Source organism: Chlamydotis macqueenii, chromosome 25 (assembly GCF_036417535.1).
Source record: "Chlamydotis macqueenii isolate bChlMac1 chromosome 25, bChlMac1.mat, whole genome shotgun sequence".
NCBI classification, from domain to species: domain Eukaryota; kingdom Metazoa; phylum Chordata; class Aves; order Otidiformes; family Otididae; genus Chlamydotis; species Chlamydotis macqueenii.
In genome coordinates this window covers 2478904-2505450 of record NC_141580.1, presented here as the reverse complement: position 1 = coordinate 2505450, position 26547 = coordinate 2478904, and the positions used below count along the sequence as shown (strand labels likewise).

Here is a 26547-nt window from a genome sequence, read left to right as displayed (position 1 = left end):
ACCCGCTGCTGTGGGCACCATCCCCTCAGAGACATGTGGAGGCAAAAATTCCCTTTTTGCTTTCTTTGGGATCCCATCTTTGGGGTCCGGTGGGGCTGTGTCCCCCTGGGAGTGCTGCTCCGGGTTCCCTGTTTCGGAGCGGTTCGGGCCCCTGAGCTGGGCTGTGGGCAGTGCCGGGCTCCGCTCTGCAGTGGTGCGACTCAGGCCTCTTCTTCCAGGCAACAAGCAGGACCCGAGGAAATGGCCACAAGTTGTACCAGAGGAGGTTTAGATTGGACTTGAGGAAAAACTTTTTCTCTCAAAGAGTGGTAAGGCACTGGAACGGCCTGCCCAGGGAGGTGGTGGAGTCTCCGTCCCTGGCAGTGTTCAAGAGGTGGCTTGATGAGAAGCTACAGGATATGGTTTAGTAGCTGTGGCAGCAATGGTAGTGGGAAGACGGTTGGACTAGATGATCTTAGAGGTCCCATCCAACCATGTGATTCTATGATTCTATGATTCTATGATCCTGCTAGATAACCTTGTTCAGCAAGGACAAAATTCTCCCTCTTCTGAAACAGGTGTAAATACAAAAATCGGTGCTCTCGCCACTGGATTTTTTTTTTTAAAGGTTACCCTGCTCTAAAAATTGCTCCCATCCCTCTGCCAGCTGCGTTTTGAACGTGCACCAAAGCCCTGGTGCTGGACCCAAGCAGGGGTTGTTCGGGAGCTGCAGTGAAGGTGGTCTCTGCCCAAGAGGTGTTGCGGCTGCGGAACCGGTCCCAGCTCCCTTCCTGGGGCTGGATGCGATGGGAGGGAGCAGTAATACCCCCGCAACGCTGTGCTGCTGTGGGGATGGCCCGCCCTCGGCAGAAGGAAATCCGTTTTGCACACCGAGATTCAGTTCAGCAGCGCTAGCGAGGGAGTGTGGTGGTTTCTGAAGCACAGTTGTCCTTGCCTGCCCAAAATTGATACTGCCCTTTGCCGTTGCTTTTATCACTTGGCTTTATAATCACCGCAGGAACGCGTCGATACCGTTGTGCACCCAGGGTCTCTCTTCCCATCAGGACTACAAATGTCTGGTTCTCCTTAGTCACAAAGGGCCGAAGGTGTCCAGCTCTCAGCAGGGCAGGTCTGAGGCTGGGGCTGTGAGGACTATTGATCCTACAGCTTTTCCAGGGGCAGGTGCTCAGCAGCATCGCACAAAGCTTTGGCACACGGAGGAGACACGCTTGCCCGTGGGATGCCTGTTTTGGGGAGGGCGAGGCACAGAGGTGCATCTATCTCAGCATCCCTGCAAAGCAGGAGTGAGCGTTACGGTGTATTGGGCTCATCTCTGACACGAGCTGGTGTTTATGGGTCAAACGGACGTCAAGGCGAAGCTGAGGCAGCGTGACTCAAAGCAAGAACCTTTCTGGTGTCCAGGAAGCCTTTGCCGGGTGTTTTGGCCTCACTCAGGGCATGGCAGCCTGTTCCTCTGGGTGCAACCCCCCCATCTCTTCCCCACTTTGGTGTCTCCAACCCTTTTTGTTGTTCTGCTGCTTAGTGGAGGTTCTTATTTGTCCCAAAGGGCCCACCCTGCTCCTGTCTGAGGAGTCATCCTGATCTCTGTAGCATTAGAAAGTGCCCTTATTGCCTTGATTTTTGGCTCAGGATAAGACTTTAACCCTTTCATTTTGGGAGCAGAGCTGTCCAGCGCTGCAGGTTACTCGTGTTTCCTACGGATGGGTGCTGTGAAACGGCCGCTGAGCTTGCAGGACCGAGCTCCTCTGGCTGAGGAGCCTCTTGCTTTGAGCACCGCACAAGGTGCAGGAGGAAAGCTGCCAATGCCTTGCAGCACATTGCAAATGGGAAACAGCTGGAGCAATGCCACCGGTGCCCAAGGTGTTTGGTTTTGCTGAGCAACCCCGTCTAGGTTGTGAAATTGCACCTCTAACAACAACCAGCTGGTGTCAGGTACGCCAACTCCTACGGTGCGGTGGGGAAAGCCCAACGCGATGATGCTTTTTGATCGGAGGCTGAATGGGGGTGTGGGAGGAGGAGGAGGAGCACATGGGATGCTCCATCTGGAAGCCAACCATGCATAATAATCTTTCTTGCAAGTTCAATATTTGTGCAATAAAGCTGTTTGCAAAAAACCCACCAACATCTTGCCATCAACTGGCTTCGAGGGCTGAGCAAAAATGCCCCAAATCGGCACCAGCCGGCGTTGCTTTCTCAGCCCTCCTCTCCCCAGCAGGCTGAGCGCAGGCGTCCCGGAAGCAGAATGAGAGGATGGCTGGCCTGCCGCACATCCCGGGCCCCGAGAACCTCCGCCCCTTCACTCCCGCCTCGCTGGCTGCCATCGAGCAGCGCATCGCCGAGGCAGAGGCGCTCAAGGTAAAGCGGCAGCAAGTGGAGCTGCCCGAGGAAGAGGAGCTCAAGCCCAGCAGTGACCTGGAAGCTGGCAAGAACCTGCCCCTCATCTATGGTGACCCACCACTGGAGCTCATCGGGGTGCCCCTGGAGGACCTGGACCCTTTCTACAAGGATAAGAAGGTGAGGGACAGAGCCTGGATCTTGGATAGACTTGGCATTAGGTGCAAGTCCCAAGAAAAAGATGAAAGCATGGACCTTTCCTTCTTTCCCCCATGCCCCAGGGTCTGATCTGACCTGGTGATCCACAGCCCCCAGTGCTGTCCCCTGCAAAGCAGAGCATTTGTTCCTTGGTAAAGTCACGAGCCTTTGGAGATCCAAAGCACACACGGAGGTCTCACCTCTAACGGCAGCATGTGATCCGTGGGTGTTCTAGGGGCGTGCAGAAGAGCTAACCCATCTCCCTCCTCTCTTTTCTCCACAGACATTCATAGTCCTCAACAAAGGGAAGTCCATCTTCCGCTTTTCGGCAACCCCTGCCCTCTACCTGCTGGGCCCCTTCCACCCCATCCGCAGAGGAGCCATCAAAGTGCTTATCCATTCATATCCTTGCCCTCTGTGATGCCACTCCATTGCCAGGTCAAACTTTGATGCTTAGAGTGCAAAAAGACTTCAGAGGGGGCTGAGAGAAGTGTTTCGTGATGGTGTGGTGAGCAAATCTCCTGGGATGGCCCCCAGCCATCCCAGTTCTTTGATCCCTTCCCAAGGAGTGGGTTTCCAAAGGCTTGGGGCACCTTGGTGGCCCCAAGAGCTCAGTCTTGGTTGGAGAAGGGAACCTAAGTGTTGGAGCTTCCTAGGAAGAGGTTCAAGGTCTTGGACAGGAAGGAAAATGTTTGCAGGTCAGGGTGAATAAGGGACTTGAAAGGATGTTTTGGGAGAGGGGAGGCAGAGGAACCAGGACATCGGAGTACAGGGAACGAGGCAACTTAGGCAGCGCTGAAGCTTTTGCTGTGATTCAAGCAGAGATGGAAAGACAGGAAAGGACCTGAAAAACAAGAGGGGCACTAGGAAGGGTGGAAGTGATCCCAGCAGAGCTCTGGTGGCAGCAGAGTTTGGTGGCCAGGAGGTAGGAGGAAAAAGAGGGGGTGACTGTGGCAGGGGGATCAGATAAATGGGGGAAGTTGTATCCTGACGTGATGGAGAGGAAGGAACACAGAGGACAGGAAAGGAGGCAGAACCAGAGCCGTGGAGATCGGGAGGGAACCAGGAAGGGAGGGCAGGGGCCAGGACCATGCGTGGGAACAGGGAAACGTGTGAGCAGGAGAGAGCTGCAGGGGGAGAAAGTCAGGACATGGGACCAAGGTGGGAGCTAGGACAAGAGCAGGGATGCTTGGCTTCATAACCATGTGAAGGAAGGAATCTAGGCAACAGCCACAGCATTTCTCCTTGACTGGGTGTTAAATTATTCAGCATGTTTATCATGATCACTATTTTAACCAACTGCGTGTTTATGACGCTGAGCAACCCCCCGGCGTGGTCCAAGAACGTGGAGTAAGTCCCTGCCTCCTGCAACCTCCCTCAGCCATGGGGGCCATCCCAGCTTGATCATCCTCGGGAGGGACAGGACCAAGGCTGAGAGAGGGATGTTGGGATCCAGATGCCCTTCAAAGGAGAAGAGGTGTCATTGGGAGATGCTGGTGGCCCTCTCAGTCTCAGAAGGGACATCCACACACTGCATCAGACATTCCAAAGAGTGGGAGTGTTTCAGAGCTGCCCAAAATTTGGTGGGGTCCCTGTGACAGGAGACCACTGCAGAGCAGGTTGGATTGAGTCAGCAGTGATGGTCTGGAGAGGCTGAGTGGATCCACCAGTCCAAGAAGCATGGACAACCAGTCCCAGGTGGGAAGGGAAAAATACAGCGTTCTCTGCTGTGGTTCTGCACACTCAGGTCTCAGCAGAGTTTTACAAGAGGGCATGGTGGTGTGGGACATCAGGAGGGATCAGAGGTGTTGCAGTATAGTCACGAAAGGGGGTGGTACCTCAAGAAGTCCCAACTTGCATTACAAGTTTAGGTGAAAACCTCCCCCAGTGCTGAAACATCCTGAGAAACCAGCAGCCTGTGGCCATGAGCCCCCAAACTCAGCTCCCCAAGATCATCCCACTGGCATGGGTGGACAAAACCTCAGCCTGAGCCAGGTGAGTGTACTGAGTCACCGTTCGCGTTTCAGATACACCTTCACTGGGATATACACCTTCGAGTCCCTCATCAAGATACTGTCGAGAGGCTTCTGCATCGACAACTTCACATTCCTGCGCGACCCGTGGAATTGGCTGGACTTCATGGTCATCTCCATGGCGTGAGTTTGATGGGACGAGGGGAGGGCAGGAGGTCTGGCCACTGCACCCAGAGTGGGATCATGGGGAGGAGGGCTGAGGAACAGGGGGTGGGTACCTGGCAGAGTCCTTGAAGCCCTCTCCTCTCCTGTCCTGCAGCTACATCACCGAGTTCGTGGACCTGGGGAACATCTCTGCTCTCAGGACTTTCCGCGTCCTCCGTGCCTTGAAAACCATCACAGTGATACCAGGTTGGACTTAAGGGTTCTCCTCTCCATATCCTCCCTTTCCTTGAGCTCAGGTTTCCCACAGTCCGCAGCAATTCCTTTTAGTTCGTTTGACATCTCTAAGAGAAAAGAGGAAAAAAGGTTTTTGATACTTATAAATATTTTTCCATGTAATTCAGCTTTTGGGTCAAGTCCTGATTTTACATCTTGAAATCAGCTGGGTTCACTTGGTTATTTGGCCAGGGACAGGCCCTGATGACTCAGACTTGGTGTTCTGAGGGCTCCTTGGAGATGGCTCAAGTGGTCTTGGTTATCAAACAACTCTGATGGCTGTTTCCCAAATTTGGTACCATTTCAACACCCTGCTTTGGTACCATAGCAATGATAGACCCATTGAAGAAGCGTGAGATTGAACTGAAAATTATAATTTATTTGTGGTGAATAAATTCTTGTGTCCTTGCAGTTTCCAGATCTTTAGGGTTCCTATCTGAATGGTTTTTTGCCTCCGTCAAACAGGCTGAAAAATGATTTTAGGAAGTCGTAAGCTGCTGCTTCTTTCTGGAATGGCATCCCCCCAAGAGGCTCTGCAGAAATAGCAGTTTCAAAAATAAGCTGTTTTAAAACGGCTGCACTCAGCGGTTTCCCAACATAGACAAGCCCTTGGAGAACAGGGATTTACCTAAATAGTTTGGGGAGGGGAGGAACTGGCATGATGACAGGGCTAAAAATCATGTATCTTTGGAGAATTGCCTCCATGTGAGAAAGCTCTATGTGCAGCGCTGCTTTTACAATCAGTGTCAGGATGTCCCAGCATCACCCATCATCCATGTAGACCTGGGGTGACAGGAAAGACATCCTCCATGTCAAAAGCCCACTGAGGAGCTGTGGGAGAGCCTCTTCTGTGGAGGAAATGGCAATGCTGGGGGGGTACAGATGAGTTAATCCCCATGCTCAATGCAAACGTCGCTTTGTCACCTTCGCTCAGACGCGTTGGGGTTTCTCTGGCTGGAAGGGATCAGGCTGGAGGGTCTGGCTGGGCTCCCGACTGCCCACGGGACAGCAGCACGTGGGAGTGTTGGGCCAGGAGTCTTTTCTGGAGCTGAGGGCGATGCTCAGCATCTTCTAGCTGGGCTGGCGAATAGCTTTTCCGTGTGCCACAGCAAAGTAGTCTGTCCTGGTGGTTTGGGCCAAAAAAGGTCAGATTGTGGCATTTGGGGAAAACATAAAACCAAAAGGAATTGACAGCTGCCAGGCTGGGATGGGCTTTGGCTCATGATGCCCAGGTTAAGGTTGGCAGAGGGAGGTTTGGCTGGCACTCATCCGAGCGTGACAGTTTTTTGGGGAAGAATTTCTGCTGCTGAGGAATGTGTGGGGACAGAGTGGCAGCTGAGATGAAACGTGGGGCATAGAGCTGGAGGTCTGAGCACATGGGGTGAACTTGGTGATGCCATGTGATCTCCCCAGATCCAGCACCTTTTGAAAATGTCATAGCACGTTCACCATAATTAGCAAATGAGCAATTAGCTCAGTAGTGACACCTTCCTCCTAGGGCTGAAGACGATTGTTGGGGCTCTGATCCAGTCAGTGAAGAAGCTCTCGGATGTCATGATCCTCACTGTCTTCTGCCTGAGCGTGTTTGCCCTCATCGGCCTCCAGCTCTTCATGGGGAACCTCCGGCAGAAGTGCGTGCGGTGGCCCCCCCTCAATGACACCCTGCTGGGGGACTTGGGGCTGGGCAACGACACGTTGGCCAATGGAACGCTCTACGGCAACTTCACTGATGACATTGCCAGCAACTTCACCAGCAACAGCACCTTTGATTTTGAGGCCTACATCAATGATGAAGGTAAAGGCTCACATGTTCCCTTCTCCACTGACCCATCATCCTGGTTTGCTCCTCAGTTTCCTCACTTTTCTTCTGTGTCTGAGATGGTTTGCTCTCAAGGACCTTCCTGCCAAGGTGCTTTGCAGGGAGAAATGTGGCTGCTAGGTGAAACAGCATTGTCCGTACTGACAGGATGAAGAGGTTGGAGCAGATCCTCCTTGCCAGGGAAAATGCAGTCCACCTGGGCAAGCTAAACTCCTTCAGAAAGGTTTCACCATGAGGAGGCCTGGACAAACCAGTGTCTCCATCTCCCCCACTTGCTAGTGAGGACACGATCTCCCCATCAGGGTGGGCACTGGTGAACACCTGTTCCATCTGGCTGGTCACAGCAGGGAGACCAAACCCTCCGGGAGCAGATGGGGCTTTGGGTGGAAAATCTGAGGACAGGATGCAGGCATGACATTTCTCACCCGCTTGCACTGTTGCGTCAGAGCTGGGCCCTTCCCTGGGTTCACAACACCGTGACAGCCAGCTGGAGGGGAAGGAGGGAGAGGTGGGATGGGTCTCCAATTTTACCACATTACTACTACTTCTTGGAGAAGTTTGGTCCGAAATGTGTGGTAGGGCTTTTTTTGTTTGTTCTTTGGTTTGGGTTTTTTTAAAAATCCAAGAAAATGAAAAAAAATTCAGAAAATCTGCATGGTGGTGGGATGCTCCACGGGGATGTTTCACGTCTCATTTAGGGCACTCGGCAGAGCTCAGCAGAAGGTCGGGTTACGTCTCGGCTGAGCTGCTTTGCCCAACTGTACAAGGAGCTCTGGCATTAATTACAGGAAGGCTTCTTGGTAGGGGTGCAGATTCAATATATAGGATCTAACGAGCGCAGTGCAAATAGCAACAGCACCCTGCAACCACATGTTCAGGTTAACAGCTACTGGGGCCAGGCCAACAATGTACCGCCTGGAGTTTTGCAGGCGGGACATCTCCTTGAGGAGCCCACGTAGGTTACATAAAAGCCTTGCGGCAAGAAGCCAGGTGGTGCTGGGGATGCTCTGAGGAAGCTCCAGAAATCCCTGTGCGGCTCCTGGAAGGGCTGTGCTAGGTGATGTGCAGGATGGGGTCCAGCTGCCCTCTGCCCTGTCCTGACATGGGTGTCTCCAGTTGCCCTTCTGTGTGTCCCTGGGGGCAGGTGACCTGTGGTGGCACTTCTTGGCAGCTCTTGTGGCTCTGGGTCTGTGCTTGAGCCGTGAGGAGGAGCTTCAAGGACCCCTGGTCTGTGAGCAGCGTGTTTCCTCACCGGGAAGGGGCTGGTTAGGATGGGAGCAGCAGGAGGAAGGCGATGACCATGAAGCAGTAGCAGACCGTTTCCCCAGGCTTTTTTGGGACCCCTGCAGTACAATTGTACAATTTCCCAGCCAAACAGACCAGCCCGATTCCTTTGAGCACATGTTGACCCACCTTCCCAGGAGGCCTGACCCTGGCCAACCTGGCTGCTTCCAGAGCTCTTTATGGGCTTGGGAGCCATCTGGTTGGGTCAGGGAAACAATGCCACGAGGTCTCTGGGCTGGTGCCAAGTAGTTCAATGCAAATAGCAGAGTCAGCAGAGAGAAGATAACCCAGTGCCCAGCGCTGGGATTCAGGGAATTTCCCTGACAGTGAGAAGCTGCCAAGAATTTGAAAATCAATGTTTGTATGTTTTGGTTTGGTTCTTTTTTGTTTGTTTGTTTGGTTTTTTTTGGCTGTTGTTTTAATGCCTTCCTCTTTCTGCACCTGCAAAGCCAATTTCTACTTTCTGGAGGGAGCGCTCGACGCCCTGCTCTGTGGGAACAGCAGCGATGCTGGGTGAGTGCAGCTTGTGCTGGTGGCCAGTGTCCCCCCGGCTCCCTGGGAGGGGATGAGGCAGCCAGCGCAGCTTGTGGGACCGCTGATGCTTGGGATGGGATGGGATCAGGGCTGGGAACATGGATCTGCAGGAGAATGGTCCAGGCATCCCGGGTGTATCAGCTTGGGGGGTATTAGTCCGGGCATCCCGACTGTGTCAGCTCAGCAGAGGATGCAGGTATCAGTCCGGGCATCCTGGCTGTGTCAGCCTGGAGACGGTTCTGCTGAAGCATCTCAGTGCCTCCAGGGATGGAGCGTTTCACTGCGGGTGCAGGTTGGGCAGCACCGGCAGGCTCACACCAGCTGCCCCCGTGGCTCCTTTGGTAGGAAGTGTCCCGAAGGGTACCAGTGCATGAAAGCGGGGAGGAACCCAAACTACGGCTACACCAGCTACGACACCTTCAGCTGGGCTTTCCTGGCCCTCTTCCGCCTCATGACGCAGGACTTCTGGGAAAATCTCTTCCAGCTGGTAGGCACCAAATTTTTATCCTTGCGCAAATGCTCCTCTCGTTTCGATGCTGCCCCTGGCCTAGGACATGAAAAAAGTCAGTTGAGTGGAAACTCATGGGACCGTGTCCTGTGGTTTGTGGATCTAACCAGGATCAGCGGAGGCTCAGGGGAGCCCCACCTCGCTCCCCAACCTGAGCAGTGCAGTGTATTTTCCAGGGCAAAGCCCAGCTGAGCTTCAGCAGTGCTATCAGCCGGATCATGGGAATCGGGGAGTGTAAGAGTATCCGGTACCTCTCTGGCTTGAGATGAGGGAGAGGGTAAGGGTGAAAACAAGGTCACTTGTCCCCGATTGAGTGGTTGCAGACATCATGAAATCCCAGCTGACCGTGGGTCCCGGAACTGTTTAGATAAAAGCAAGCCTGTGTCTGAAGGCTACGTATATCCTCTAGCAATTATTATGCCCAGATCCAGAGTTAGAAGAGGACCAAGGGTGAGACCTGAGAAGCTGGGTCAACCCCTGTGAGTTTCTGATGAAATATTGGTCCAATTTCCATGCCTGTTTGTAGCCCTTGGGCTACCAGCTAACACAGAGCAGCGTGGCTGCGTTTGCCAAGACTTCTGGCCATTTTACACCAGTACTAACCCAGTGCCGTGGACTACAGGAAGGTCAACTGGGCAATGACTGGCCCTTTGGGGAGATGGGAGCAAAATATTGTACTTCTACCATGAATGGGAGTGTGCCCTGGTGCAAGATCTTTCACTGGAAGCATCACCAAACCGATATCGTGCCGAGGTGGTGTGACAGCTCGTTCATCTTCTTTCCACAGACACTGCGTGCAGCGGGGAAAACATACATGATCTTCTTCGTGGTGGTCATATTTCTTGGTTCCTTCTACCTCATCAACCTCATCCTCGCAGTGGTGGCCATGGCTTACGCCGAACAAAACGACGCCACGATGCTGGAGGAGCAGCAGAAGGAGGAGGAGTTCCAGCAGCTCATGGAGCAGCTGAAGAAGCATCAAGAGGAGCAAGAGAAGGTGGTTGGTGGGAAGTGTGGGGCCAAAATGAGGGACCTTAGGAACAGGGGGAGAAAAGAGGGAGGCAGCGACATGCGTGGTGATGCTTCTATTTATGTAAAATCCAAAAATGATCCCCATTTGGTTCAAAGTAAGCAAAAATATTAATTAACTAACTATTTTGGGGGTCACAGCTAAATCAAGAAGTTGAGATACTGTCCTGGGTGGGGAAAAAAAAAGGCTGAAAATATTTGATTTCCACATCCAAAAACCAGCAAAGGGAGTGCTGGGAGGCAGCAGAGGTGCAGCACGGATGTGTGGTGTTGTGTGAAAGGAGGAGGTGAGAAACAAGGCATAAAAAGCACCAGAACTGACAGTATCTTGTCCTGCACATCAAGAGCAGGAAACCTGGCAGAGAGCCTGCGCAGGCAGGTTGTGGTCAGGGCACAAAGGAAACACTCAAGAAAGACAGGGCAGTTCGCAAACCACTTGCTTCTGGCCAAGACTGGAAAGAGCAGAGAGGGCTTGAGGGACCCTGCGTCTCCCCCCATGGAGGTCCTGGTGTCCCTGAAGTGCTACCTTAGCCCCTTTTCAGTCCTTGGGAGTCTCGTTTCACCACAATGTGCCTATAAAAATGTGGGCAAAAGCTTCTGTGCTGGCTGATACCGCTCCCCAGCCATCTCTCCATCTCTAATCGTTGTTTTGCCCAGTGTCCGCAGCATCCACAGGAGACAGCCCTGCAAATCTGTTCATCTGGGCAAAAGACCAGCACATGTAGAGACACAAAACAGTGTTTTCCTCTCTCTGGAGCCTCTACCTCTTATTTTTTTATCTGGGCCAAGCCACAACATCCTCGGAGGAAGTGGCTTCCTCCTGTCTGGCTGCTGCTGTTTGCAGGATGGGTCTGGGCAAGCCCTGCCCCAGGGATGGGGACTGCAGGGCTGAGCTTAACGATGGTGCTGTGGCCAGTTTTCGCTGAGCAAATTAACCAGTTATTTGCCCAAAGGCTTTAAAAGAGATGATACTCCTTTACAATCACCTAGAGAAATGGAGAAGACAGAGAGAATAGGATTGAGAGTGAGGGCAAAGCACCTGCAAGAAATGAGGGCTCAGATTTATTTAATATTCCGTATTTAGCTACTGCAAATTGTTATCCCGCATCCTTGTTCGTGAGGATCTGGGTTTGCTGCCCAGGTCCTGCAGCAGCAGACTTTGGAGTCACAAAGTCCCACCCAGGACAGTCCTGGGGCTTGATTTGCCCCTCTCCTTAGCCTGGTGCCCTGCAGCGACTACGGGAAGCTCCTGATGCGGACACAGGGGTGATGGAGACGTGGGTTGCTGCAGTTGCAGGACCGGCGGTCCAGCAGCGGTTCCCTGCCCAGCAACGTGGCCAAGAAGGAGCACGAGTCAGACCTGAACAGTGACCAGGACAACACAAAGGACTGCAACGGGCAAGTGGTCCCCAAGGTCGTGCTGGAGCGGTCTGCTACGGTGGTTGAGGTACATGTTCGGCTCTGTCTGTGCCGTCCCTCGAGGGTGCCCACCCCAATAAAACCTGGTGGGGGGATAGGCTTGTGCCCAGCTTGTTGTGGGTCGAGTCCTATGAGTCTTTCTGCAGCCCACCTGTAGTTCCCGTGTTGCACCCCAAGGTCTCTCCAGACCATGCCCTTTTTAGTGCCTGCTCTACCTTCAAGTGCGTTAAAGAGCCTGCAGCGCTCTGCATTCATCCCCTGTGGCCTCCTCTCCTTCCAGTTCAACCCAACCAACGAGCCGGAGAAATCGGACCGCAACCACCTCACCGTGGGCAACCAAGATGGGCCAGGCCTCGAGAAGAGAGTGGGGAGTGCCATCAGTGTCATCTCCAACGCTGTGGAAGGTACGTCCTTCCCTGGCCTGGGTGACAGCTGTGTGTGCCAGCTGTTTCATCCCAACTGCTGTGCCTTGGTGGGCTTGGGGTGCTCGGCACACACCAGCAATAGTGCAGTCTCAGCGTGGCAAGGACACTTCGAGTGCTGCCCAGGTGCTGGGAGCAGGACTGGACTCACAGTGCCCTGACTGCTCTGCCTTTTCATCCCTCTCTGGTTTGGAGAAGGTCTGCAGCATCACCGTGCCTGGGATGGGAAGCCTCCTTTTAGCCCCCGTTTTAAACTCATAGATGGTGTAGGGCTGGTTCAAGACCTCAGGAGAGGTCTCTTCTAGTGGGTTAGCACTTGCCCCACCCAGGGGAGGACAGGATAAGCCTAAGCTGATATAATTTTTCTTTCCTGCCCCTCAGAGCTGGAGGAAGCTCATCAGAAGTGCCCACCCTGGTGGTACAAATGTGCCCACACGTTCCTGGTCTGGAACTGCTGTCCTCCATGGTTGAAGCTGAAGAAGTTTGTCAAGCTGGTGGTGATGGATCCCTTTGTGGACCTGGGCATCACCATCTGCATTGTGCTCAACACAGTCTTCATGGCCATGGAGCATTACCCCATGACGGAGGAGTTTGAGAACGTGCTGACTGTGGGGAACCTGGTAGGTGGCTATGGGCACCCTGTCCTTCCCTGTTGAGAGCCACAGCAGCCACACCGTCCACCCCGGTGGGCAGATCCCCTCTGCTGCCATTGTGTCACCAGAACAGCACGCGTGCACGCCTGGAAACCCATCCCAACTACTGATAAAGTGCTGCAGGGGTCTGATCACAGCATCCCTGTGATGGGTCGGGCTCCAGGATGGCTCAGATGAAGGGGAGTGACACGGGGGTGGGATTCATCATCCCTGCTCCCCTTCTTGCTTGGTGCATCTGGGTGATACCAATGTGGCCACCGCCTTGCAGAGCTGTCCTGAGGCATCTCCTGTACTGTGGCCCGGGGTCTGGCACAAGCTGCTGCCAGCCCTGCCTGACACCGCAGTGTCCTCGCGATGCCGGGTGGCAGAGCAGGGGCCAATTCAGATGCTGGAAGCAAAGAGATCCTCACGGAGCAGGAAGCAACAGTGCTAGCAGCATGAAACAATAACAATAATAGTAATCAGGACTTTTCCCAGTGAAATCAGTGAAAATCTGGGCTGTCCTGATTTCATGGGCATATTTAGCAACCAGCTGTGGCTGCTCAGGGAAATAGCTTTCGGCTGGATGTGGTCTGCTGGTGGGACAAGTCCTGGTAGCTCTGGGAAATGCAGCTACGGGATGGGAGAGCTTCTCGTCTCCTCTCCCACCACCTTGCCCTGCTCCAGCACCTGCCAAAGCCTCTCTGTGCACAGGCACTGGGGTGACAAATGCCAGCGCCCGAGCCCTGCGCGGGCAGGATGACGCTCAGCACATAGCTGCTTTGTCTCTGGTTTCATTCAGGAAATACAAGGGGATTAATCGGCTGTTGCTGGAAGCACCGTCATGCTGCAAAGACAGGTCCAGCTTTTCCTTCAGGCCAGCGGCAGTTTCTGGTTGCATCCCCACCCCAATGCGGGGAGCCGGCGGGGATTTACTGGGGAAGGTTCAGCTGGCAGGAGCAGAAAAGGGGACATTTGTGGGCTGGCATGCAAAGGGGCATGGCAGGGAGCATCCCTTGGGATGCCGGCGCAGAAGCCTTTCTGCAAAGTAGAGGCAAGTGCCTGTGCATCCCCACATGATCCACATCCAGGGCAAAACTGGTCACCAGCCCCCCTCTGCGCGTGCCGTGGCATGGAATGGCATCAAGGATGCTAATTGTCACATCGATAATCCCGCCCTGGAGTAATGTGATAACACAGCCTTGTTGTAGTCCCGGGAAAAGAGCAAAGTGTAGAATCCAGATCAGCTTTCGCAGGGCTCAGGGAGGGGCAGGGGCATCCCAGTAGCAGCCCAGTTCCCAGTGCTGGGAATCTCTATGATTCAACAGTCATTTGAAGGGGGTCCCTTTGCCAATTAAACTTTTACTTTAACTCCCACCTGCCAACAGACACCTTTGAGTCTCTCCAGAAGCAATCAGTCACCAGTACTCCCAGCCTGGCTTCAAAAGCCACCCTGGGCAGCAGCTGGGGAGCTTGGTCCCAACTGGAACTGAACCTAAAGGGAATGCTTTGGGAATACACCAAAAAAGGGAGGTGCTACCCACCCCACACCAGGCTTTCTAGCAAATTGACAGAGTGCTGTTTCCCACAGGTCTTCACGGGGATCTTCACGGCGGAGATGGTCCTGAAGCTCATTGCTCTGGACCCCTACGAGTATTTCCAGCAGGGCTGGAACATCTTTGACAGCATCATCGTCACCCTGAGCCTGGTGGAGCTGGGCCTGGCCAATGTACAAGGGCTTTCTGTGCTCCGCTCCTTCCGCTTGGTAGGTGCCGCAGGAATAAGTCGTGCTCTGGGGTTTTGGATGCAATTGCCACTGAGGTGGAGAGTGGCTTGTTCACCTCCTCTGTGGCAGTCACCAACTTGCCCCCTGTTAAAGATAACGCTGACAGTCAAGCTAAATATTTAGAGATGCAGGAGTCTGTGCTCTTTGCAAAGTAGTTGGGTGTTTAATCCCTCCTGCCCTAATGAAACAGCCACATGAAGGTCTAACGCCAGCCTTGCTGGCACCTTGTGGCAATGAAAGCAAATCAACACCTTGTCTCCTTGCTCCTCGTAGCTGAGGGTTTTCAAGCTCGCCAAATCCTGGCCCACCCTCAATATGCTCATCAAGATCATCGGCAACTCGGTGGGTGCCCTGGGGAACCTCACGCTGGTGCTGGCCATCATTGTCTTCATCTTTGCTGTGGTGGGGATGCAGCTCTTCGGGAAGAGCTACATCGAGTGCGTGTGCAAGATCTCCCTCGACTGCACGCTGCCCCGCTGGCACATGAATGACTTCTTCCACTCCTTCCTCATCGTCTTCCGCATCCTCTGTGGGGAGTGGATCGAGACCATGTGGGACTGCATGGAGGTGGCCGGCCAGACCATGTGCCTCATCGTCTTCATGATGGTCATGGTTATCGGGAACCTTGTGGTGAGTCCTGGAGCTGGGGTGGACCCTCCATGAGAGGCGAGGGGCAAGGATGGAGGGTGTCATGGGGTGGGTGCACCTCTGCCGCTCACTCTTTGGCCAGTGTTGTCTGGTTCAGGTCATCTACAGGGCTGTGCCTGTTGGAGCTGTACAGGAGCACAGGCAAAGGGCTTGACCTCCCTCCCGTAGACCTGATGGGGATGTGCTGTGTGGTCAGCTCTGTGTAAAGCAGGGTAAGAAGCACTTTCTGAGGGACCTTCAGCTGAAACCAGATCAGGAACAGAAGGAGAAACTGAGGCACAGAAAATTTAACAACAGGCTTTAGGCAGCTGCAGGAGCAACTCTGGGACAAAAGAGAGGTCCTCTTCAAGCTGCCCTTTCTTCCCCCTATGGCTTTTCAGGCTTTCCTTCTCCATTTCCCACCCTCCTGCAAGAAGAGATGGAGACAGCATTACATCCAGCTCGCCCCAGGGCTGGTCCTCTGCTCCCAGGTGCTTTTGGGAGTAGAACCCCCCGGAAGGCTTTTGCACATCCCCAGTCCTCACCGTGGTCCAGGTGGCATCCCACAGATGCGCGACCCCCACGGCTCCTTCCCCCACGGTCCTGGTGCACCCCTGGTCACCATCACCCCCCCCACCTACCCCCTCCCTGCTAACCCAAGCTGCTCGCTGCCCGCACTGCGAGTGCCAGGCGAGCGTGAAATCCTTTCTAAACTTGGTAACCCTCTCGCTGGCAGCTTTGAAGCTTGTTTTCCAGCCTGCCTGGGCCCGGCTCTCCCTTCTTAAGGAGCAAGGCAGGGGAGGGAAGTGCGGCGGCTTGCCGGATCGCTCCTATTACTTGCCCGGGTTGTGTAAGCCCTTTGGAATTTGCTTTGAAAAACTATCTGCCCAGGGAGCTGCTGACGCCTCTCGGGTAGCTGCTCCAGCCCTGGCTGGGCACAGCTCTTCAGTGGGGCAAAAGCAGCCCCGAGGGGGAGCTCAGACCACCCCGCGGTTGCGGTCAGGGGTAGGGCGGCTTGGAGCATCCCGCTTCGAGGGCAGAAAGTTGGGATTTGGGTGCTGCTTGGCTTCCCCGGCTCATGCCAGGGATTTGGGGCTTTGAGGTGGCCCCTAGAGCGGCACGCAGGTGTCCTGGGGTCTGGTCCAGGTGATGCTGGGCAGACATGCGTGTGGCGGGGAGCAGCCCACTGTCCCCCCACCCCGGGCTGCCCACCACCCCACAGCCAGCAGCAGTTTGTAACGCTGCCTTTCGGCATGGAGGGGGCCGTCCACTCGAATGGCTGGACCAGGCTGAAAATCACCCGCGAGCAGCAGGAGCATCTCCAGCTCCGTCTGTAGCGAGTGCAGGAGCGTAGAGACACAGAATCGGAGCTGGGGCTCCCTGGAGACCCTACCCAAAAGCAGCTCTAGAAACCTTTCCTCTTCTGGAACTGGTTTATGGAATGAGACAGCCCATCCACCCCTCCGGAGACTCTCCTGGAGAAGACAGTGGGGCCACATGATTTTCAGCTGAGATGGCACCCCAGCCTTCAGGGCAAGCCGTGCTCTGTGCTGCCGCACAGGGTTCATTTACAGCTTAAGTAGAGAAACACGGCGCACCACCCCTTACAGAGCCATCTCTGCCCTCTCCAGCCTCTCCTGGCCGTGTCTCCGGTATTTCCGAGTCCTGGAGCCCGTCCCGCGCAGCCTCCCGAGCATCCCGGCTGCGGGGAGGTGTGTGTTTCTCTCCGTTTCCCGTGCAGAGGAATAGGGCGACGGCCGGTCGTCCTTTGCTGTTGGTGACACTTTGAGCATTTCCTTTGGGGTTATTAAGGGAAAGGGGAGGAAGTCAGTCGGGTGACAAGGTAACGGACTCCTGTCCAAAAAAGCGAGAGCCAACAGCAACTATTAGCTGTAATTGGTGCTTAACGTAAGTATTAAACTGATAGGACAGTAGGGATTTATTTAAAGATGCGATTTAAGTCATATGGCATGAGCCATGTGAAAACAGCAGTGACCTTGAATAGCAGCTAATTCCCTTCTCAGATACGCTGCTGGCACGAAACGGCACAAACACCAACAGCTGTGGGCTTGGCCCAGCGGCCGCCCCTCGTAGGGAGAGCGTGTCTGGGTGCTGCCGGCGCTCCCGTACCCGGGGAAGAGCCCATCCCGCTCCTCTCCTCCTGAGCTGCTCTGGGTTTCCGGCATGTGGCGAGTCCAGCAGTGCCAGGCGAGGCTGCAGTGGGGTCCAGTCACGTTTTGGGCATGGTGGAGGGGGAGGGATCTGGGGGAAGATGGAGAGAGTCCATTCTTGGAGCTGTGTAGAGCATTTGCATCCGATGAGCTGACTTGTGCTGAGACGAAATACCGCTTTCTGAGGAACAGAGCGGTCTCGGGTAGAAAGGGATGAGGTTGTGGCTGTGGCTCAGGCTCCTACGTGGCTCCAGGGTGTTGGAGACCCTCAGGAGCTCGCTGGGGATCCCAGCTACAGAGCCAGCAAAGAGGAGAGGAAGAGTTGCGGCTGGGAGGACAATAAGCGGGAGGTTTCTCCCGGAGAAGGAAAGGGACGGAGCTGAGTTGCGTTCCGGTGGTGATGGGGAGGAGCACCATAGGCTTGGGGAGTCCCATGTGGGGACAGTCAGGCCAAGAGCTCCGAGAGAGAGAAGGGAGGATGGACCCACAGGGGAAGTGGTTTGGGAGGATGACTGGTGCCATTTGTAAATGGAACAGCAGGACCCCAGCAGCTGAGGGTGACACTGAGGGCATCGGAGCTGAGGGAGGAGTGAGGACGACCATGTCCTCCAGGGGATGGGGTGGGCATCTCTGCAGACCCCAGAGCTGGGCAATGGGAGGAGGGAGTCCCACGACATGCTCAGTGAAGGAGTCTTCTCCACAGCCATGACTAGTCCCTGCCGCTCCAGCCTGTGGGGACGATGTTGGTGCTGGACGTCAGCGCTGAGGTTTGCTTTTGTCCCCTCCAGGTGCTGAACCTCTTCTTAGCTTTGCTGCTGAGCTCCTTCAGCGCCGACAGCCTGGCAGCGTCTGACGACGATGGAGAGATGAACAATTTGCAGATCGCTATAGGCAGGATCACCAAGGGGATCAACTTTGTAAAGGCCTCTGTCCTCACGCTGCTCCGCAGGCTGTGGAAGGGGAAGAAGGTGGCCCCAGAGGAAGAGCAAGAGCCCAATAAGAGGGAAAACTCTGTGCTAAACCATGTGGACACCAGCCAGGAGCCCAAATCGGAGTACCTGGATGGAGTCACTGGCAAAGAGTATTTTTTTATGGATGAACTGGACCACATGAATTTCATCAACAACCCCAACCTGACGGTGCAAGTCCCTATCGCCTCGGAGGAGTCTGACCTCTACGAGGAGACGAGCACCCAGTCCGACACCGAAGATGCCAAGGTAGGAAAGGCAGGTGGAAGGGTTTCAACTCAAAAATTGGGATTGATCCACTCTTGCTGTGCTGCTCAAAGAATAATGCTGGGGTTTGTAACTTCTAGTTTTTCCTTTATGTGTGGTATGGGCCAAACTTGGGGTTTTTCAATCCGGCATTTCCCTGTGTAAGCTGGAGGTGGGGGGGTCTAAGCAGAGGTCTGGCCTGTTTTGGGTAAAACCAGGCCAAACTATGGGGCTACTGCTAATGCTGGGTGAGACCCACTGCACCACAGGGCTGGTGGTCAAAGCACTCAGTTTGGGGTTAAAGATGTTCAAGAGGAATTTGATGCCAGGAAATCTGCTGATGGCACTAACATTAGATCCACCGCTAATGCCTCAGAAAGCATCATCGGGGAAGGTGTGAAAGCAGATGGAGGAGCTTAGCACAAGTGAACATGAAGCAATGCATTTTAGATCCAAAGCTTATGTCAGCATTGCCGCGTCGAGGCGCAGAGAGGACTGTCAGGGCTCGTGGGACACCTATCGCCTCGGTGCTGTGGGAAGATGATGGGGAGATGCGAGACAAGAAGCTCATGAAGACCTGAGCAGGCACGGAAAGGAGGGTGGTGGTGTGGTGGGAAATTACTGCTCGCAGTGTGGTCGCACTGAGGTCCTGGGGAAGTACAGGGCGGTGGTGATGGTGCAGAGCAGAGGAGCAGCTGCATCGATCTGGAAAGGGGTTTTGTACGAATAACAAAACAGCTCTGAGCTGGGGGTTTGTCATCGCTAACGATGGCAAATGTGCCTGCCCAGGAGCTGAGGAGTCCCGCTCAGGACGGCGTGCGGGGGCAGAAGGCTGGTCCGTGGAGATGGTCGCTGCTGGCTTGGTGTGTTCACGTGCTGTTGATCAGCTCCAGAGGGAGCCAAAGCCCAGCAGACGGCCTCGTGCCGGGGATGCAGGCTGTTGGTGATGCTATCAAACGGTTTCTCTGGACGGGCTGCTCAGAAAATGCTGATAAATGCTCTCCCCCTTCCAAAGCAGCTCCTTTCCGAGGCAAAGACATTTTTTCAGAGTGAAATGACAGTGACAGGACGGTAGCAGGGGTGTGGCTGCTCCCCTCCAGCACTGCTGCATCTATGGTTGGTGGATCTTTTCTACCGCGAAGCAGCGAGTGGGTGACAGGAACAGCGGTGTTGGTGTGTGAAGAGTTACCGGCGTGGCTCAGGGCCCTCCTGGGGGCTTTTTGCCTCAGCCCCCCATCATGCTGGGCAGGGTGATGCCTCCTGGGATGCTGCCAGTGCTCAGTGCTGGTAAGGAGGGGGAAAGCCCTGGATTTGGGTGGGAACACCCAGCCAGGCTAGAGGCACTGTACCAGGTGTGTGATGGAAATTGCCCTCCAAACCCTCCATGGATGGGGTTTGGGGACCATGCAGTGGGAACAGCACAGTTATCCCTGTCCCCCTCCCAAGAGGACCTGCCCTGGGCACCTTTCGCCCCATCTCCAGGGTGGCTGCACTGGTTTGTCCCCACCTCGTGCCTTTGCAAGACTTGTCCTGGGGGCAGATGCTTTCCATGTGTCCTTCCCTGGGGTCACAGTTTGCCTGGCTCCATGCTGGGGCCTCCTAATCCCCCTGCCCCTCCTGTCCCCCCCACCAGCCCGGGCAGGGGGTGGCCCCACTGCTCCTGCAGAGCCACCAGCCAACACCTGGTGCCACCGATCCTGGTGTGTCCTGCCTCTCAAGGCAATGCCGCTTCCCATGTAAGCCAACGCCATCCTGCATTGGAGATGCCCATCCAAGATCTTCTGGTTCCTAGCTGCTCCCATGTTGGACAGGCAGATCCAGGGATCTGCTCTTTCCTCAAGTGCTGCAGAAGGTCTTCTCAGAAAGCAAAATAAAAGAAAAAAAAAAAAAGAGGAGAAAAAAAAAAATCCCGGGGGCTTGCCAAGGTTTTCTCTCGTTATCAGCCCCCCTGGGCCTTGCTGAGTGGTGTCTGGGAAGCCAGCCAAGCAGAGCTGTGGAGCGGGATGGAGCCGGAGAGAGATATTTGGAATGCAGGTTTTGAACTTGGGTGGACCTCAGCCTTTGGCATCAGCAGGGTTTGAGAGAAGTGCCATGATGGCCACGCAGGTTTTTGCAGGTCTAGTTGTACCCAAGGACGTTTGGCAGAGCATTTCTTGGATGGGGACATGCAGAGGAGAAGGAGGAGGTGAGAAAATCAGCCTGAGATGATGGTACAAGTGGATGCGAGATGTGCTGGGAGGAAGGCTGGGGTCAGGGGACCTTCTGCTCATCTGAACCTGGATGAAAAGCAAAGCTTGTGGAAGCTCATGTACCGATGATCCCCCAAGGTTCTCAGCCCTGGACAATTCAATCCTGGGCTGTGTTTACTTAGGAGAGGAACTTAGAGTGGCCTCCAAGCAAGGGGGTCCCACCAGCCAGCTCCCCCAGTACTGCCTGGTCTCTGCAGGGGCAGGAGGATGACCGGAGGCAGCCCAGGAGCATCCCTTCTGCAGCCCAGCCCGAATCCTCCTTTTCCTTTGCAGAATCCCCTCTCCAGCGACAACGCCTCATCCCTGTGCAGCACCGTGGATTACAAGCCCCCACCGCCGGTGGAGGAGGAGGTGGCAGAAGAGGCTGAGGACAGCAAAGAGCCCGAGGAGTGCTTCACCGAAGGTGAGGGACCGAGCAGGGCAGGGGACCCCAGGGAGAGGTGGGCATGGAGGAGCCATTGCCAAACAATTCTTGCACCATAACGACCCCCAGGCTCATTTAGCTCAGCCCAAACTCCAAATCCCCCTGTGCTACCACAGAGATGGTCCCCATGGGGCTCCCCTCCTGCATGCCCACCCTCAAGCCCAGCAGGATCCTGCTCCAGCCCCAACCTGGGAGGGCTTTAAATGACACCACCACTATCAATAGTGTCTCGCTGGTGGAAACGCCCTGGCCAGGGGGTAACCCGCAGCTCTTTGTCCCATCCCCAGCCTGCGTGAAGAGGTTTCCCTGTCTCTACGTGGACATCACCAGCGAGAGAGGGAAAGTCTGGTGGAACATCCGGAAAACCTGCTTTCACATTGTGGAGCACGACTGGTTCGAGACCTTCATCGTCTTCATGATCCTCCTCAGCAGCGGGGCGCTGGTAGGTCCCACCTTTCGCTCTGTCCTGTTTGCTCTGCCCAGAATCACGAGCAGGCTCCAAGCAGCAGCACCTGGTTGTCTTCTGCACAAAACAACACAGCTGGGGGCAGATGTTTGAGCTGACACCTCATTTGGCTCAGGTCTGCCCAATGCTCAGCCTTGCAAGGGGATATAAACATCCTCTCCTTGCGCTCCTGCTTTGGTACAGTCACCCCTCTGCAACCCTCAGCCTCCACCATGGGCTGTGGTCCATGGGCTCGAGGGACGCAGCCCCCGACAGCCTCCCCTCCCACTCTTTGTGCCAACCATCAGCCATCTGCACTGTTTACCTAGTTTTACTAGGTAAACCTCCACTTACCCTAGTGGAGGTTCCTCATTTCACCACCTCCACAACCAGCTGTCGGGAGGTGCTTTACGAATAATTCACGGTTATTATTTTGTTGTTCAGCACGTCCAGCCGCAGGCTGGTGTACCCTCCCGGGACCCGGGTGTCCATCTAAATCAATCTCGTTAAGGACTGTGAGTCAGGCTGTTGGCCCTTTCCGAGCACTCGGGCTGGACATGGTAAATACGCAGAGCTAACGGGGAGACCGGCTTCTCTGCCAGTCTGGAGGTAAAGAGAGAGGGAAGGAGGACAGAGGGACTGAACTGGTTTTCAGACGTGCTTCACAACACGTTTGCATCATGCTCTGAAGTGCAGTTGGGGCCGTCTGAGGTTGTAGCTAGTGCCGAAATCGAAAGCTGTGCTAAAACAGCTGTGCAACACCTGGCCACCATGCCCGTACCCCTGATTGCTTATGTTTCACGTGCCATGCGGACATAGTGGTAACCCAAACTCCTAAGAGCACTTTCAAAACTACCGAGGCATGCAAAGGTGTGAGGTGGTGTCCTGGCCTTTGACTTGTGCTCAGACTGCTGGGAATTTGGTGCGGCTGGACATTTGCTTCAGTGAAGCTTTGCTCACTCTACATAGCCAACAAGGACTCACAAACAAGACTTAGACCCTATTGGACCAGGTGCACCAGCAAATGCCACCCATAGTCAGGCTCTCAACTTTTCAAGCTGCCCCAAGCCCTAGGAAAGCAGGGCCAATGCAGGTGTGGATGTGGCTGCGCTGAGCCATGCAGCAGGTCTAATGGAAGAATGACTGTCACGTAGCTCCACGCCTCTTCCAGGCTTTTGAGGACATCTACATTGAACAACGAAAGGTGATACGCACCATCCTGGAGTACGCCGACAAGGTCTTCTCCTACGTCTTTGTCATTGAGATGTTGCTCAAGTGGGTGGCCTATGGCTTCAAGGTGTACTTCACCAACGCATGGTGCTGGCTGGATTTCCTCATTGTTGATGTAAGTGTTGTCTGAAGAGTGCCTCTAGAGCCATAGTTAGCCAAGGGATTTGGGAGCATTAAGGGATTGTAACAGGCTGTTGCAAATGAATCCATATTGTATTTTAAAGGACAATGGAGTGGCTGTGGAACGAGGGCTTAGACCATTGCTCAAAATAACGGTCCTCCATAGGAAGAGCAGAAACTTCTTTCCCTGGTCGCAGAAACCCTTTCAGGTCCTTTTTGTTTTACGCTCAAGGCAAGAACGAGCCCATGCTGTTCTACAGAACCCAGTAGGGACGTGAAGGGACATAGGGTCTCCCAAATGCTCTGCGACACAGCCAGCACTTCCACATGTGCAGTATTTCTGCGTCCCGCATCACGCTCATCATCACTCATACCCAAGAGGCAGGGACATTCTCCAGGTGGCTGGTCACCAGGGACCCAAGGACTCGATGCTGGTCCCTGTGTCTGAAGACAAGACGATGGCCACTAGCCAGAGGGAGAGCTGGGGAGAGAGGGAACGGCAGAAGCTGCAGGGACATGGCTCCGTTCCTCTCTGTTGTTTCCATCTGAGATGCTGCTAATCCCTTGGGCTGCTCCTTCCAGGTTTCCATTATCAGCCTGACAGCGAACTGGCTGGGATACTCCGAGCTGGGAGCCATCAAGTCCCTGCGAACACTGAGGGCTCTGAGACCGCTGCGTGCTCTGTCCAGATTTGAAGGCATGAGGGTAGGTGCCTCCTCCATGTGCTACTGGCTTTGACAAGGCCATGCGAGTGGCACCGTTCAGCAGCCACTGCCATTAGGGACATGTCCCGGTTGGTTTTCAGGGGCCTCCAGACCAATGGCATCAGTGCTAAGGTGCCTTTGGTGCAGTCTGAGTCCACTTGGTGCTGCTGGGGAGGGTGAGGCTGGGACACGGGGACATGAAGGCCCACGTCATTGCTAGCCTGGTTCCCTAGCCAGTTCCTCCAAGGTGTTTTCTCCCCTTGCAGGTGGTGGTGAATGCCTTGCTAGGTGCCATCCCCTCCATCATGAACGTCCTGCTGGTCTGCCTCATCTTCTGGCTGATATTCAGCATTATGGGGGTGAACCTCTTTGCAGGGAAGTACTATAGGTGCGTCAACACCACCTCGGGGGAGCTCTTCGACATCAGCGTGGTGAACAACAAGAGCGACTGCATGGCTCTCCTCCACACCAACGAGGTCAGATGGGTCAACGTCAAGGTCAACTTTGACAACGTGGGCTTGGGATACCTCTCCTTGCTGCAGGTGGTACGTAACAAAAGCAGCTGCGGTCCCTCGACGACGCGCATCGCTGTAGAAGGGCAGTGTGATTAGCATCAGGGCTGAAGCAAGATGCTGCCTTGATGCCCAGATAGGGCCTTTTAGCTGCTTAACTCCAAAACTGGTGTTTAACACAAAAAAAAAAAAACCCAAACCTTTGCAGAGCCAAGAAGCAAAGGGACAGGGCAGAAAATGGGAGGGGAAGATAATTCACCAGGGAACTGCTGTGTGTGAGCACAGGGAGCACCAAGCCTGGAGCTACGAGAAGTCTTCTGCACAGCACGGGATGCGGGAGCGAGGAGGGGGGGCGCTCTAATTTCCCCCCACCCATCTGAAAAGTTCAGCCTGCTCAAGCCGTAGGCTGCAAGAGTTTTGCATGGGGAGGATGACGACTGGAAAAAGAGCGAGTGTGTCTGCCGTAGGGCAGTGGGCAAATGCAGCCATGCTTCCACTGAACTGAGGCAGGCAAGCAGAAGGGGAACTGCTTACCACAATTTTAACAAAAATTTAGATGTGGGCTCTGTTCTTGCGTGGGCTGGGGTTACTTCCATCAGATCCAGGGGAACTGGCGGCTGTAGAATCAGAGCATAACCCAAATTGATCAACCAGCTTTAAATTCAGCGTCCTCTTGAGATTTGTTGTTCCATCAGGGTCAGGAAACAAGACGTTCAGGCTTTTTGTTTAACAAATCAGCAGTAAAAGGCAGTAAAAGATGCCGCGTACCCCCTAGCCCACCGGGATCAGGATCCAGCGGACGGCAGAGGCAGCGATACAGAAGGCAGGGCCGCAGAGGTGGCACGGGCTGGGAGCGGGAGGGAGGCAGCCAGCCCTGGCACAGCTCTGCCATCAGGAAAATGCAACTGGTTTTGGAGAGGAAAAGAGTCAATTGCTGCTTTTCCCAGTTTGTAACAGCAGTGTTTTGGGAGGTCCCTGGTAACCACAGCCACAGAAATCATGCATGCACGTTTGTGAACGTGCCAGTCTCAGTATTTCTGCATCAGGGCATGTTTCTTGTGGAATCAGCTCATGGTCCCTCTCCTGCCATTCCCATCGAGAAGCTGTAACACCAGGCTGAGCAGACGTCTCAGACCTAAACCCCCAAACTAAACCCCCAGCACGCACCCATCGCCCTCCCCTCCCTCCCTAGCCCCAGGTACCTCCCAGGGAATCTGTTCTCTGCTGTCCCTGCAGGCGACCTTCAAAGGCTGGATGGACATCATGTACGCCGCCGTGGACTCGCGTGAGGTGAGGGGACACGCAGAGATGCCTCACAACCGGCACTGAGCATCGCTCATCCCACCAGCTCGGTTCCCCCGGCAGAGCAGGAGCAGAGACCTGGGGCTGAGGTGCAGCTCATCACAGGCTGGGAATGGACCCCTCGACCCCAGCATCCCCTCTGGCTCTGCCCGTGGGTGCTGGGGGGCTGCCTGCATCCCACCCATGTCTTTGGCTAGGACGTGGGCTAAAGAGTGGAGAAATCCCCTAAATATCCCCCCTGCTGAGGTGCGCACCCTCAAAAAGGGCAGGCACTTGTGTCCCTGTGCAACCCGTGTTATTGTCACCTGCATCCCAGCTGCAGCCTGGCCCCCACACTGGGTTCCCACCCAGCCGCGGCCGTGGTCCAAAATCCCCGCTCTGCCTCCACAGCTCCGCACCAGAGGGCTGGTCCTTCACCCTGCTGTGAGACGATGCCCTCCATGTACCCCTGCACCTGGGAGAGCTCATCCCGTCCTGGAGAAAGTGCTCAGCTTGCCTTGAGCAATAAATGGACCATTAAATTTTTTTACAATTAGGGTTATAGAGCACTGGCCCAGGTTGCCCAGAGAGGTGGTGGATGCCCCATCCCTGGAAACGTTCCAGGCCAGGTTGGACCGGGCTCTGAGCAACCTGATCCGGTTGGAGATATCCCTCCTCCTGGCAGGGACGTTGTACTGGATGGGCTTTGAAGGTCCCTTCCAACCCAAACTGTTCTGTGATTCTATTAATAAAATAGAGCAGCCAGCATTTAACCTTTAGGACAAATTGGTTGCTAAAAAAAAAAAAAAAAAGCTTCATGCAGTGGCTGTTTCTACTGTGATCCATCCCCAAAATTGTCCCTACACCAGCCCATGGACACAGCACGAGAGACTTCCTACCTTCCTTTAACCAAGCAAACCTGCCTGTGCCCCGCTGGGGGGTCAGTCCCGCACACCCACGGCCCTGAACGTATTGTTTCCGTTGCCTTTTTTTAGCATCAGAAACAGTCGCCCTGCTCGCCCCAGCTGCAGCAGCCGGCGCGCAGCAGAGGAGCCGCTTCCAGCTCCCTGTGAGAACGGTCTGGGCTCCTGCCTCCCCGCACACCCGGGACAAAGCTGCTGTGGGAGAAAATCCGCTCTCTTCTGCCAAGAGCTTCCCTCAAAATGAGGGGAGCTGGTTGTGACACCTTGAGGT

General features: G+C 54.7%; 2 protein-coding genes across 2 annotated transcripts in view; both read left to right on the top strand.

Annotated features, from left to right (window-relative positions):
* Positions 1-2243: 2243 nt before the first annotated feature.
* Positions 2244-2953, top strand: LOC147597725 (sodium channel protein type 4 subunit alpha-like). Its single transcript, XM_086766429.1, has 2 exons — positions 2244-2514; positions 2816-2953. Exons 1-2 carry the CDS (start codon positions 2251-2253, stop codon positions 2951-2953), a joined length of 402 nt encoding a protein of 133 aa, XP_086622555.1. The 5' UTR covers positions 2244-2250.
* An 839-nt stretch (positions 2954-3792) lies between these two features.
* The window catches only part of SCN4A (sodium voltage-gated channel alpha subunit 4), a 28513-nt gene continuing 5758 nt past the window's right edge, over positions 3793-26547 (top strand). The window contains exons 1-19 of the mRNA XM_010116871.2: positions 3793-3882; positions 4560-4688; positions 4825-4916; positions 6442-6738; positions 8496-8559; positions 8926-9067; positions 9876-10088; positions 11409-11564; positions 11817-11940; positions 12340-12578; positions 14182-14355; positions 14650-15006; positions 17963-18391; positions 20911-21040; positions 21349-21503; positions 22678-22851; positions 23439-23561; positions 23827-24105; positions 25309-25362. Of these exons, the coding sequence (XP_010115173.2) occupies positions 3803-3882; positions 4560-4688; positions 4825-4916; positions 6442-6738; positions 8496-8559; positions 8926-9067; positions 9876-10088; positions 11409-11564; positions 11817-11940; positions 12340-12578; positions 14182-14355; positions 14650-15006; positions 17963-18391; positions 20911-21040; positions 21349-21503; positions 22678-22851; positions 23439-23561; positions 23827-24105; positions 25309-25362 (3411 nt within the window). The 5' untranslated portion in view covers positions 3793-3802. The remainder of the gene's footprint in view (positions 3883-4559; positions 4689-4824; positions 4917-6441; positions 6739-8495; positions 8560-8925; positions 9068-9875; positions 10089-11408; positions 11565-11816; positions 11941-12339; positions 12579-14181; positions 14356-14649; positions 15007-17962; positions 18392-20910; positions 21041-21348; positions 21504-22677; positions 22852-23438; positions 23562-23826; positions 24106-25308; positions 25363-26547) is intronic.

What these genes read in the sequence shown, in the direction of transcription:
- LOC147597725 (XM_086766429.1), top strand. Translation starts at nt 2,251, where the DNA reads ATGGCTGGCCTGCCGCACATCCCGGGCCCCGAGAACCTCCGCCCCTTC. An exon ending in CTTTCTACAAGGATAAGAAG is followed by an intron (nt 2,515 to 2,815) that starts GTGAGGGACAGA and finishes TTTTCTCCACAG; the next exon opens with ACATTCATAGTCCTCAACAA.